Below are 14,332 nucleotides of genomic sequence, written 5' to 3'. Positions count from 1 at the left end.
GTTAAAATTTTCGAAAAATAGTTGAAAACTCGCATCTGTATTAGTAAACAACCTGTAAAAAATTTGTTATTTGTACCTCGTTCGGTTTTCAAATTACAGCCAATTTTCATAATTTTTTTGGAAACTTTGATGGCCCATATCTCTTCAGGGGTGAACATTTTACTAAGGCGATTTTTTGCAGATCGTGTTCTTTTGGAATGTAGATTCACTGGTATCATTTATGTTACTCGATTCAAAAACACCCTGTATAATCATTTATTTTTAAATATGAAAATGATGAATGTACGTGTTTATAAATTAATGATTCCTTAAATATTTAGGTACTAGGTACATTTTATTTTTACTTTGTTATTTTTACCAATCTTTTGTTCTGTGCTGTGTAAAACCTTAGTACTTTTTCACTGTTACAAAAAATGTATTTTGGTCTGTTTTACATTGTTTTTAACGGGAAATAGGCCTGTACTGGTGGCTTTAATGTTAAAAATATCCATTTTTATATAATTTAGTAATTTTGTTTCGTAAATGTTTTGTTTATCTTTATTTCTATTTTTTTATTTGATTTAGAATTTTACTCAGTGTTACTACATATGCCTTTGTTTTTTTTATAAAAATAATAAAGTAGGGAATATTATCTTTGCCTCAACTTGTAAAATTTTTTGGTGATGCCTATGTTCGGGTGTCGTAAATCTGCACATATCGATTGTATTTACATTTTGACGGGATTACTGGAATAGTGTAAAATTGCATGCTTAGTGTAAAGCAGTTTTACGTAAAATAATGACTGCAACAGCCTGTATACTGATAGATAAAAATTGGTACAAGAGGCATGTAGAAATCGCCAAAATGACCTAAAAAAATCCCTGTTTACATGTTATGTTTATGGATGGAAGAATTAGTATGCGGAAAAGGTCCCTAATGATTAATTTTTAAGAGCCTCGATGTGCTACAGTCGTCGCAACAGTAATAAATTCAACACATAACGCCCGAATTGTTTATTTTACTGCGGAGATCCCTCAACGACTCGCCGGGGACGGATCGAAATGCCCCCTTCCCCCCTCCCTTCGACAATTGGGGGGTTACATCATCGGCGCGTGCTTTAATTTTCTTCGGGGGCAGCAAATTTGCATACAGATTAATTCTCCATTATGGGCGGCGCGGCGTTCCCGCCCGCAGCGCCGCCGCAACCTTCCTCCGCCGCCGGCGACGCCGCCGCTATTTATTGCTAATTAAGATTCACGTTGCGTATTGCCGCGAATTCGGATCTCGGGCGGCCAAATTGCATTACACGTAGCCGGCTAGATTTGCGTTGCGTTGTGCAGCTCGCGGGGAATACCCGGGACGATCCGTAAACAACTCGGCCCGGCGGCGCTCCAGTCGGCTGCGGTAATTAAATGGGGGATTTGCGACTTGTCAAATAAACCGAACGTCATGTCGTGAATTTGTCCGAATAACATGATTACCTCCAAGTAACAGCCACTCCGAAATTATACACTTTTCGAGAGTTTTGCTTTAGCTAAATGAATGCATGAAACTCAATAATGCTCAAAGAAATTACAGAGGTACAGAAAATTAATCGAGAATTATTACGCAAAACTTAGGCCGACCCTGCATACCAGGTCCTAAAACCTACACAGGGCCTTGTTTTAGACGGATGCCCGGACGTCTCAACAGCAAAACTATTGGCGCCGGAAGAGATCCTAACTTTGAAACGTCACGGTAGATGGAAGTAGTTCGCTGTAGCAGAAGGATATGACCGATTCAGTAAAAAACTGTATTGGAATAGCGAACAAAATCATGGGGTTGAAAAAAGCATTCAAATTGACGAATCAACGGCAGCAAGACGTCCTTTAACGAATCTGTACCATACAGGGTGTTTCTGAAATAAGTGCGTTGAGCAACTGACTAAGCAACTGATGATCAAGGAGAGGAAGAAGAAGCAACTGATGGATTTCGAGAAAATTACATAATTAAGAATATTATTATAAGAATATTAGCCATAAATGTAAGGCGACCCTGTGCATCTTGTGCACGTGCATGGCCAGGATGCTTCAGACTCGCTACATGCGCGAAGTATTTCTCTAATGGACTGACATTCCATGTAACTTCTACAATTAAGCAAATTTGATGGTAGGCAATATGTCTTGTATTCTTTAGTTGTGTGTGCAGTATTACTTAGCTGGCATATAAAATGTTTTCTGATCAAAAACTAGCAGATATGGTGTTAATCTACGAAGAGAGTCAGTACAATTTCAATGGACTTATCGTTTGTATGCGGCCCGTTACCACAACAGGCCACAACTTAACAGTAGAGCAGTGCAAAAGTTACGGGATAACGAGAATGTTCACCTGACATAAAGGTCGTGCACGGGAAAGGTCGCAACATGCTTTCGATAACGAAGAAAACACCATAAACCTAGTTGAGGAAGATCCAAGGCGCAGTACTCGTAACATTGTCCGAGAAATGGATTTATCTAAGAGTACCGTGTGGCGCGTACTAGGGAACAATTATTACATCCTATCATATACCAAGGGTTCTGCCATTATACAGGGTGGTCCGTAAGTAATGGTCCATAGAGATATACTAGATTTTTTACTTCAAAATATTACAATTGGAGCCAATATGCCTTAATAAAATGTTGATAACAAAAAAGATACAGGGTGTCATAGTTGGAAATTAAAAATACTATTTTCGTAATAATTATAATATTTTTGAGTGTATGAACGTGAAAATTTAGGGGTAGATGTTTTTGTATACAAGAAATCATAATTTGTTATCTATTTCGATGTATCTTCTAGAGGGCGCCACATACGCCGTGTTTATGACGTAAATACGAGCATAATTTTTTTATCCACAACGTTAACGCTTCTTCTTTTTTTAATATTATACCTACATTATTTTCGTGAAAAAATGGTATACTTGTCATTAGCTCTAGAAATTGTCTGTTTTCAAGAAAAACGCATTTCAACAATCTGCTGCATGTTTCATTACAGGAAATTTTATCGTAGTGTGCGCTAATGAAAACATTAATTTTGACAATTAAACATTATCCCTTTCTACACATTAAAATACAAATTACCAAGTTGATAAATTTTATTTACAAAACCAGTTAAAGGAGAAATTTAATTAAACAAAACTATGATTTTATCAAGCGTTTAACAAGTAAAAAACTGAATATGTACCTAAGGAAAAATAGGAAATGTTTCAAAGTAAATTTTCAATATGTCCACCATTCACCTCGATGCACTTGTCCATACGATTTATGAAAGATCGTCTAATATTAAATAATACCATTGGATCAAAAAAAGTTGAGGCATTACTAATTTCTTGCCAAAGTTGGACGCGAGTATTTATAGTGTTTTTATAAACAATTTCCTTCATTGTGCCCCATACACCAAAATCTAAAGGGTTGAAGTCTGGACTACGTGGCGGCCAAGGAAATATACTACCACGGCCAATCCAACGTTCAGGAAAGTGTTGGTTTAGATATGTTCTTACTTGATGAGTAAAATGTGGCGGAGCGCCATCTTGCATGAACCACATATTTTGCCTCAAATTCAGTGGTAACGCATCCAATAGATCAACAAAGCTATTTTCTAAAAAATTTAAATAACTTGTACCATTTAAATTTCCTGGCAACTCATATGGACCTAGAAAATGGTTTCCAATGATCCCACACCAAACATTAATCTTAAATTCATGTTGAAAGTGCCGTTCTCGAGTTACATGAGGATTTTGAACTTCCCAACAATGCTTATTTCTTAAATTGAAAATACCTCGGCGAGTAAATGTCGCTTCATCTGTAAACAATATTCTGTTGACAAATGTATAGTCAGTATTCTGCTTGTTCCGAATATCACTTGCAAATTGATATCTTGAAGGAAGATCGACAGGTAATAAATTTTGAACTGGTGTAAAATGATATGGATGATATTTTTCTTCATGTAATGTCTTTAAAATTGATGTTTTATTAATTCCCGTGGCTGCAGCTAATCGTCTTGAACTAGTTTGTGGATCATCTGCAATGCGAATTAGTATTTCGTCTTCCTGGTCAGGCGTAATCATTTTTGGTCGACCTAAATTATCACGTTTAGGACGAAATGAACCACTTTCGCCTAAGTTTCTGAATAGATTTTGAAACAGTCGTTTACCAGGTTGCAATCTGTTTGGAAATCTTCGGCAATATTCACGTTGCGCAGCACGTCCATTGAAATTTTGTTGACAATAAACAACCGTCATATCTCTCATTTCCAAATTCGAGAAATTATTATGTCTCGGCATAATTCGTTATTTTCTTTTAAATACTTAATTGATTTTTACCAAAAATTAATAAATACAATTTGAATTAATTGCTAACTGTCACAATGATTTTTTCTAATTGTCAAAACTGTCTTGGCATTGTCGCACACTACGATAAAATTTCCTGTAATGAAACATGCAGCAGATTGTTGAAATGCGTTTTTCTTGAAAACGGACAATTTCTAGAGCTAATGACAAGTATACCATTTTTTCACGAAAATAATGTAGGTTTAAGATTTTTAAAAAAAAGAAGCGTTAACGTTGTGGATAAAAAAATTATGCTCGTATTTACGTCATAAACACGGCGTATGTGGCGCCCTCTAGAAGATACATCGAAATAGATAACAAATTATGATTTCTCGTATACAGAAACATCTACCCCTAAATTTTCACGTTCATACACTCAAAAATATTATAATTATTACGAAAATTCAATTTTTAATTTCCAACTTTGACACCCTGTATCTTTTTTGTTATCAACATTTTATTAAGGCATGTTGGCTCCAATCGTAATATTTTGAAGTAAAAAATCTAGTATGTCTCTATGGACCATTACTTACGGACCACCCTGTATAACAATGATTTTCAGCCCCGTGTACACACAAGATTCAGATTTTACAAGGAAGAAGCTTTTTACGGATGAATGTTTTACTAGAAATGGCACACCGCGGCGCGCGGCAGCTTCAATATCAAAGTTAGGTGCCGCACTAGGGACGGCTTTAAATTTGTTTTAACCTTCATGTGAGATGTTTTTTTTTTCCATTTAAAACGTAAACACCCTGTATATTAAAATAGAGAATGTTACTAACTGGACCGAAAAATTCATTCAAAATAGATGTATAGACACTGATATCTTTGAGATTGTTTTGTTATTGTTGATTTTGTTCGATAAAAAGATTAATTCAGTTTATTTTTATTACTTTATTTATTAGAAAATTACCGCACGGCATGCCGTAGTTTCCTATTACCGCACGGTTGTTGCTAAATTTCTGTAAAGGGTATTGTACATTATTAATGTACGCTGTTTATTAATAAATTACGGTCATTACAATTTTAGTCGTAAAAATTTTAAAATGGCTTGGTAGTAAAACAGAATCTTATCTATGCCTATACAACATTGTTTTATAGAGACTGTATCTACTTTTTATTGTCACAGTTTGTAACACCCTGTATGTATGCAGGTACGACATTGTTCCCGTTAATTTCAGCTTACAATAACCGACTTGAAAAATGTGGCAAATTATTCGAAAGGGTTCGGAACGATTCGATGAGGATTTTGCGAGCGGCGCGGCCTCTATTTGTTTTCGGAGTTCCGCCACGTTATATGCTACATTCCAGGGGGTAGCTAATAAACCGGGGCCCCCGGGAAAATTGAGGGATGCTTTACATTCCGTTTCCAATTCGACTCGCACAAAAATAACACTTGAATTAATTGAAACAGTTTTATATCGGAAACGTCCCTAGTTTTACGCCGACTGTTATTAATTAAAGAAAACATTCAGCTCATGGTCCGTTATTTCTCTAAACGGGTGGAGGTTTGCGTTGGATTTTAACTCTCTTTTTTGCCCTTTTTAAATTGCTAGTAATTAAAAAATTGGTGATGTTTTTGACGCTTTTTGCGAACTAATTAATGAAATACCTTTCTGTTTAAATATTTTCACGAAATTGATAACATTGGGAAAAATAATTTATTATACATGTTGATGCGCAATACCTAAAAAACATTGGAGATAAGTGCGCCATTAAAAATACAACCGGTATGACCAAAAAAGTATTTTACTACATAAACCAGGAAAGGAAATATTTTGAAATTTATTAATTACTGGGGGTGATTTTATTGTTGAAATGCCTTGGGAATGATAATGACAAGAGGCGTCTCATCTCGTGGGTCATAAAAAGTATAGCGTCACTGTTTTTTTTATCAACAAATAGGTCAAAAATTTTTCCCATTTTTCGTTCTACGCATTATTGTAAAAAAAATTTCATCTTTAAAATGAGACTTTATAAGTTAAAATTGCTTTATAAATAAAAAATTCATTGCAAAATTATACGGAAAAAGTGCTTTTTCTTTAATTGTTAATAACTTTTTAAGTAATTAATAAAATCTTACTAAACTTTCCCAAAATGTGAGTTTTATATCCTTAAGAGATGTGCAAAAGATGGACTCGATCGGTCAAATAGTTTTTGCAAAATTCCATTTATTTATACCATTTTTGCAAAAAAGGCCCATTTTTAAGTGACTAATCCGGGGGAAGGGTTATGACTAAAACATTCTTTTTGGGCTCATTTTCTTCGAAGGGACACCAAGTATCCTCTAGTTAAAAAAAATATATTTTTTTCAAATTTAAAATCGACCTTAAAATGACCATGAAATATGATCTTATTCTTGAGGTTAAGTTAATATCTTATTGTAAAACTTCCCGCTCTTGTAATTTCCGGTGAAAAAAGAGGATCCCATTTAAAATTTTGAATTTGATCTTCAAACGACCTTGAAATCAAAGTCAAGGTCATTGTCAACGTCAAAATAGATCCCTTTTCACCCTACAACTTTTGTATGAAATATTTTATTTAAAATAGTGATCCTAACAAGGTACTCCGTTGTCTCAAGATGTTTTTTTGTTTTTTATGGCCATTTTATTGCCAAAATATGGGTTAAATCGAAAAAATAATAAGAACAAACAGTAATTTTTTTAATCTTTCAATCAAAATGCGTGGTAAAAAATGGGTGTTTCCGTTTAAAAAAATCAACTTCTGGTCTAAAAACATCACTTCCGGTTTAAACCAGAAGTCGTAATATGGACCTTTCAATGGCCCCCTCTGCGCTCCTCAATTTTTGTTTGAAACTTTTTTCGAGATAATCGAGTTCAAGATAAATGCCCACCCGGTATATTGAAGATTTGGTAAGAATTTATTGAGAATTCTCTAATTTTAAAGATCGCTAGTGCTTTCTCATTTAAGTTTATAGAACATTGTAATATCAATATCAATTGAAAAACTAACATAGAAAACAGTCAAAAATTCTTATCTGTATGTTTATGTTTCGCTATAGAAGTGCTATCTTTTTTTATTTTTTTCTTTTATTATTTTATTTTATTTCTATAGAAAGTTTATTTTTTGTCACATTTTACCTATTTTTTAAAGCGATGAAAGAAGTGCTATTCAATTACTCCTAAAATACAATTTTTCTTCTCCTTTTTGAAGTCTCCCTCTAACCCTGTCCCATTCCTAGCAAAAAATAATCTTCTTTTTCGCAAATTTTATAGTTGTTACTTTATTACTACTTATACACATTTTAGTTATACAATTAAAATACCACGAAACTAGATTGCAGATTTTAAATGACGAATTACCTAGTGACCTTGAATTTAACTTAACAGCTGATTTCAAAATGGCCATATCTTCACATTTTAATTATCAACCTAACAATGTGTTAATTTGAATTTGAAAATTATTGCAAACGTCTGTTAAATTATGTTACTTTAATATCCATTGCTTTTTGTGAAAAATAAGCTTGACCTACAAATGAGCTGCAAGGACATCCTGAAATATGTTTTGATCTCAGATTCCGATTAAGATTCCATAAACAACAGTGTTTATATCCATTATTTTTTGAGAAAAATGAGTTTGACCTTGAGATAACCTGCAACAATATTCTAAACAAAATTTTGATTGCAACCTGCAAGGTCTCTATCGATTGTTGGCGTAAAAAGTAGGGTGTTCCTTTCATTCAACATTTTCATATTGACCTTTGTTTGACCTTGAAGGATAAGGTCAAACTCCAATGTCACAAGCATATTAATTTCTTGCTATCTCAACTTTTATCTGAAACTTTCTTTTTGGGTTATCCTCAATATACACATTTAATATTCACCGTGCACCGTACTTTTTTGTTATATATTGTACATAAATTGAAGTTTTCACTTCACAAATTTTTTTTTAAAATCTAATATTAACCTAACAATGTGGAAATTTCATATTTGTTATCAAAATCAACTAGTAGTTTTAGCTGAGAGTTCTTTTCAATATCTATTATTTTTTGTGATAAATAAGTTTGACCTTCAAATAACCTGTAACAACATTCTGTAAAATATTTTGTTTCCAGATTCCGACATAAAATTTGGCGCTGTATCCGTTGCAGGCGTATTCCATTTGATATTAAGTTGTTCTTAGTTTGACCTTGCAACGTGTAGTGAAGGTCAAACTGAAGGTTACCATGTAATTTGTCATTTAAAAACTACAAATTTGGCTTCAAACAGTTTTACCGAGTTTTTCAGAGAAAAATGAGATTGACCTTCAAATGACCTGCAAGGAAAGAAAATTCTGATCTCATGGTCGGACGTAAAATTTGGTGTTCTATCGATTGCTGGCAAAGAAATAGGGTGTTTCATTTAATATTTCCAAGTTGACCTTGGTTTGGCCTTGAAACTTAAAGTCAAGGTCAAATTTGAGGTCCCTAGAGTATTAATTTCTTGCTATCCTACAACTTTTATATGAAACATTCATTTTGGGATACATTGAACATAACATTTAAAATTCACCCTGTACTGTATTTTTTGGTTATACATATTGTAGTATTCACTTTCAGCATTGATAACTTTTATAAAATCTTCTACCGTTCACTAGTTATATCGATTAACTGATGCGTCACAGAAGTGACTCACAACTGCACAACTTCATCGATATAAAAGGCAAGCATAAATTCTCTCATACATACAATATATTGCATCAGATATAATCGTCCGGGTGTTTTATTACGTAATAAGAAACCACAAAGATTTATGTCACTCACTCAATATCTCGATGGTGTGTATAAGGTCCCCCTGGGTGCCGTCCCCAATTTGGCAAGTGTAGTCGCCCTGGTCCGAGTGTCGGATATCCTTCACTTGCAAATTGTACCCTATCAAGGATATCCTGGGGTCCATGCTGATTATCTGTTGTCCCGCGCTTATGAGGGTGGTGCCTCTCTTCCACACGATCACAAACGGCCCTGCAAAAAAACACGAGAATGCCTTTACTGCCGAAATACGACTCGTTTGAGGGGGATAGGGCCTTTACTGCGCCGTTATGGAAAGCTTTGATGATACAGCCACGAAAACATGTCCATCTATATAATAAGGGATGTAAAACTTGCCCCGTGTCCCATGCGGAGCGATTTTCATAATTTGTCCATCTAAAATCATAAAAAACCCTACCCGCATAGGGTGGCTTTTCTTTCTTTTTTGTTAATAGTTTACAGAAGATTCGCGTATGTTTCATGATATACTGAGTGTTATTATTTTAATTAGGTTACACAATTCGACCAAATAAAATAAGACACGGCAGCTTTCCATGTCGCGGACAAGGGAGTATGACAAAAATAAATAAAATGGTGTTCCTTTAAGGACGCCAAAAGGGCCAAATTGTCTTGCAAAGTTACGAAAAATCAAAACAATTATAATCTCTATATAGTTATATCATCAATTTTAAAGGAAGGTAGGGCAAAATAAAATAGAATACGAATTTGGTCGTTAACCTAGCTTTTACTGCGTTTTTAATCCACAATAAACGATAATGAAAATATCGATTTGAAATTTTCAGAATAGAGATTTTTATCAACCTAGAAAATGATAAAATAATGAGAAAAAAAATTTAAGAAGAAATTTTTGACGGTTTTGGAAATTCTTAAAAATCTTGTGGCCTCTAAAAAAATTTTTTTTGTGCTAATTTTTTGAGGGGGCTCTTAAAACATGACAAACTAACATATTTTCACAAGAGACACGAGAAAAAAATATTCGTTTTTTTTGGGACACCCTAATTGGTATGTATGTATAGCTAAATAAATATGGCAACAAGTTTTTCAAATATTTTAATGCCGAGTTGCTGTGTAGCGACCGAACCTGGTACATACTGCCTAGCTCTTTGGTCTTCAATTGAGATCGGACATACTATACCTATCTATTTAAAATGCCAGAACGGCTAAAAAAACACTCATTCGTGCATAGCACTTTGTTAATAAAGCGGGGATCCGCTGCCTTTGATTTGGTGATTTGAATCAAGTGCAAAATTCAACACAACTGTGGAAATCAGCTGTTTCGCTTCAACGGTCGAACGCTCTGTAGTTCGCCGTTGCGTTACCTTCATAAATGTGTTGCGAAGTAGGACGACGAATTAACGGGAGTTAAGGGGTATTTTGCTTAATTTTTAATCCATTCATTTTTTTTTAAAATTTTCTGTCTTTATTAGGGGTGGGCATTACATTAATTTAAAATTGCTGAAAACATTTAATGGGTAAAATGATACATTTTGATTTATCTCGGAGAAAGGAGCAAATGTTATTTTTCGTGTTAATATTACTCATTTGTAAAATACAATTTCAAAACATTAACTAAATTTGCCCTTTTTATTTGTAATTCGTACAATGTCATCGACCTCGATGACTGTCACTCACATAACTTCCATCATTTTCCTTCCTATTTTTACAAGTAGTACAGGATGATTCTAAAATATGTAGCGAAACATATACGATAGAAACTAGAAGTCAAAACAGATTTGTTTTAATTAAACAAATGAAGCAATTAAACATTTTAATTTGTCTACAACTATAATTTCTGTAAAAATATCTGCATTATAATATTCTAATACAATTTTGATTAATGAAATTTTAAATTTTCATACACAGCAACCACAACATATTTTTTCAACTACCAACCGCATTATCGCAGGATAATTAACAGAGTTTCAAATAGCCTCAGCGTATACCAATGCCGATCACAGAAATATATAATTCACCCGCTCCCGCCCAACCCCGTATCGCCTATTAAACTTTGCCCCGCTGTTTTTACGTTTCTGCATTTGATAGTGTCGTATTCGAAGCGGCAATTTTGCAACATACACCGAAAACACCAAAAGCCAATTTCAGAGAAATTGCCTACGGTGGTTCATTCGAATCTGCCACAGTGGAACTGGACAGAATCGTGTTCTTTATCACAAAGGACCACGCACTTTTCTTATGGGAAATGGCTTTCGGTGAAAATGGCTGAAAATTTAGTATGTTATAGTTCTCGATATGCTGATAAAAAGTTGTCATTACACCATGGCCCTAAAACCCATACTTTTAGAGATATAATGGGTAAACTTGTCCGTGTAAATTCGTAAATATTAGTTGGAGCTATACGTTAGGAATGAGACTATTTCTTTAATAACATTATTGAGTAAGTGTAATTTTTGGAACTGAGGTTTTGGGTTATTGGGTTATTTCTCTACTTATATTAGTATTCATATACTTACTTATTGTTTTACTTTTTGATATTTTACTAAGTAATTGGGTTCTTTACTACTATAAAGAACTCCGACTATCCATGTGACTATTTCTGTATTACGACATCTTGTACGAATATGATGGCAACAGAATTAAAGGTGCATAAATGTTAATAGTGGCTCATAGAAGTACATCGAGAAGAGAATATGTTATATGTGCACAAGAGAAAAATGTATTAGGTTAAAATTTTTAATTTCTGAAACAATTTAGTATGAAATCTAAATATAATCTACTTATATCATATCTAGCTAAAATCTATATAATATTTAGCTTATTACATGGGACATTAACATATTCTATACTTTTTGAAAATATTATTCAAGAAACTACAGTTACAAAAGGATTTATCTGCACACTTTGTCGATAATGCTAAACTTGAGATTGTAAAAAATCTCAACTTGAATATCACGTAAGTTTTTTCATCGAACAAAAACCTTCAAAAGTAGCTACTTTCAATAAAAAAACTCGTAAGCCTGTTGAGTAAATTTTATTTTGAATGTAATAATTATAGGACCATTTTTTCCAGTGGAAGGTATAGTATATTAATATTGAATTATATAATTGTTTCTGTTGGAAGCAATTTTTAAACAAAATGTAATTTTCGCTGTTGTTTCAGAATTTTTTCACCAGCATGGCTGTATAAATACATAAATAATGTACAATCTAAATACATAATTTTTAATTAAAATTAATTAGAATTAATCATCCCTACGACATAGGTCCAATTTACGAATTCCTGCACACGGACAAGTTTACCTCATTATATCTCTAAAAGTATGGGTTTTAGGGCCGTGGTGTAATGACAACTTTTAATCAGAATGTCGGCAACTATAACATACTAAATTTTCTGCCATTTTCACCGAAAGCCATTTTCCATAAGAAATGTGCGTACGCTAACTTTTACCGCTGCTAGCGCGTTTGTTACATGAACTATCAATGTAAAACTTTCTGAAAATAAAAAACTCTTTCTTTAATTGTTTCTAAAATCCCGGTCAGATACCTCCAATAGTTAATTAAGAATTAACGTTATAAAAGAAAATATCTTGGGAACAAAGAAGCGTAGGTGACTCCTTTTTTTTAATTACCGAAAAAATAAGCTCTATTTAATGCAAAATGAGCGAATTCCCGAGCGGCTTTTGCCTGACCCTGGGAAATTTGTTTATAACGCTGTTTTGCACATCCTACTTTGTTAGTTGTAGAGGACTCTTCGAATTTTTTTTTTTGATATCTTTCTTTGGATCAATTAGAACCTATATACAGGGTAGCCCATCGAAAACGTACCGCAAGGCAATACAGGGTAGTAATGGACTTTTCGGCAAAATCCTTTTGGCGCAAAAAGCATAGCAAAATCTTCAACCCCCTAAGTGGGGGTGCCATCCCCCAAATTTTTTTAAATGGGAATGGGGGTCCAGTGGGGGGTCATTAGAAAGGGCTTTTAATTCTCGATCGATCGATTCTTACTTTTTGAAAATCTATTCATTATTTTAGAAAATATGCAGCTTTGAAAATACGAACAATATTTTTGACGAGAAATGCGAAANGTATACCAATGCCGATCACAGAAATATATAATTCACCCGCTCCCGCCCAACCCCGTATCGCCTATTAAACTTTGCCCCGCTGTTTTTACGTTTCTGCATTTGATAGTGTCGTATTCGAAGCGGCGATTTTGCAACATACACCGAAAACACCAAAAGCCAATTTCAGAGAAATTGCCTACGGTGGTTCATTCGAATCTGCCACAGTGGAACTGGGCAGAATCGCGTTCTGTATCACTTTGTCAAATTTACAACGGACGGTATTTTTTTATACGTTAACTTTTACCGCTGCTAGCGCGTTTGTTACGTGAACTATCAATGTAAAACTTTCTGAAAATAAAAGTTTAATTCTTTCTTTAATTGTTTCTAAAAACCCGGTCAGATACCTCCAATAGTTAATTAACAAATAAAAAAAATATCTTGGGAACAAAGAAACGTAGGTGATTTCCTTTTTTTTAATTACCGTAAAAATAAATTCTGTTTAATGCAAAAAGAACGAATTCCCGAGCGGCTTTTGCCTGACCCTGGGAAATTTGTTTATAACGCTGTTTCGCACATCCTACTTTGTTAGTTGTAGAGGACCCTTTGAATTTTTTTTTCGATACGTTTCTTTGGATCAATTAGAACCTATATTTATATTATTAACTGCCAAAATTAACGTTTAATTAACAATTAGTTGCGAAAAAACAAACAAAATAAATTAACAAATAGCTGGAGAAATAATTTCACCGTCAATTGAATCGGCGTTTAGCACACATGTTGGTCATAAGATTGACCGTATTTTCCATAAATTTCATCAATATCCATAGTTTTTTGCAATAATAATTCGCAATTTTCGAAAACTGATTTTTCCGCGTTCGACCTTTATTTTAATACTAAATTAGTGAAACATTACTCTAGATATCTTGTAATTGTAGGCAACATAAAATAACTTTTCCGATAAATGTGTCATTTATTTACAATTTGCCAACTTAGCGACACTTCAAGTTAATTTTCCGATATACTACATATAGTCCACGGGCCCACGTACAAATAAAAAAATGATTACCAGCAAGCTGTAACTTTGCGTGCAGCTTAAGTTTGACGAGTCTCCCAAGATTTGACTATGAGGAAAATTCAACAGTGGTAAGTTTTCCCGTGATTTTCAGGAAAACATGTCAATCTGGCATAAACATGGAATGTTATGACCAGCACTTTTTT

The 14,332-nt window shown here is 33.8% G+C and overlaps 1 protein-coding gene across 1 annotated transcript in view; it reads right to left on the bottom strand.

Annotated features, from left to right (window-relative positions):
• The window catches only part of LOC108906098 (lachesin-like), a 238,359-nt gene that overhangs the window by 90,342 nt on the left and 133,685 nt on the right, over positions 1-14,332 (bottom strand). The window contains exon 3 of the mRNA XM_018709256.2: positions 9,087-9,284. Coding sequence (XP_018564772.2) covers positions 9,087-9,284 — 198 coding nt within the window. The remainder of the gene's footprint in view (positions 1-9,086; positions 9,285-14,332) is intronic.

The sequence above is a fragment of the Anoplophora glabripennis genome, unplaced genomic scaffold, assembly GCF_000390285.2.
Source record: "Anoplophora glabripennis isolate ALB-LARVAE unplaced genomic scaffold, Agla_2.0 scaffold220, whole genome shotgun sequence".
Lineage (NCBI taxonomy): Eukaryota > Metazoa > Arthropoda > Insecta > Coleoptera > Cerambycidae > Anoplophora > Anoplophora glabripennis.
This window is presented reverse-complemented; position numbering and strand designations above follow the sequence as displayed.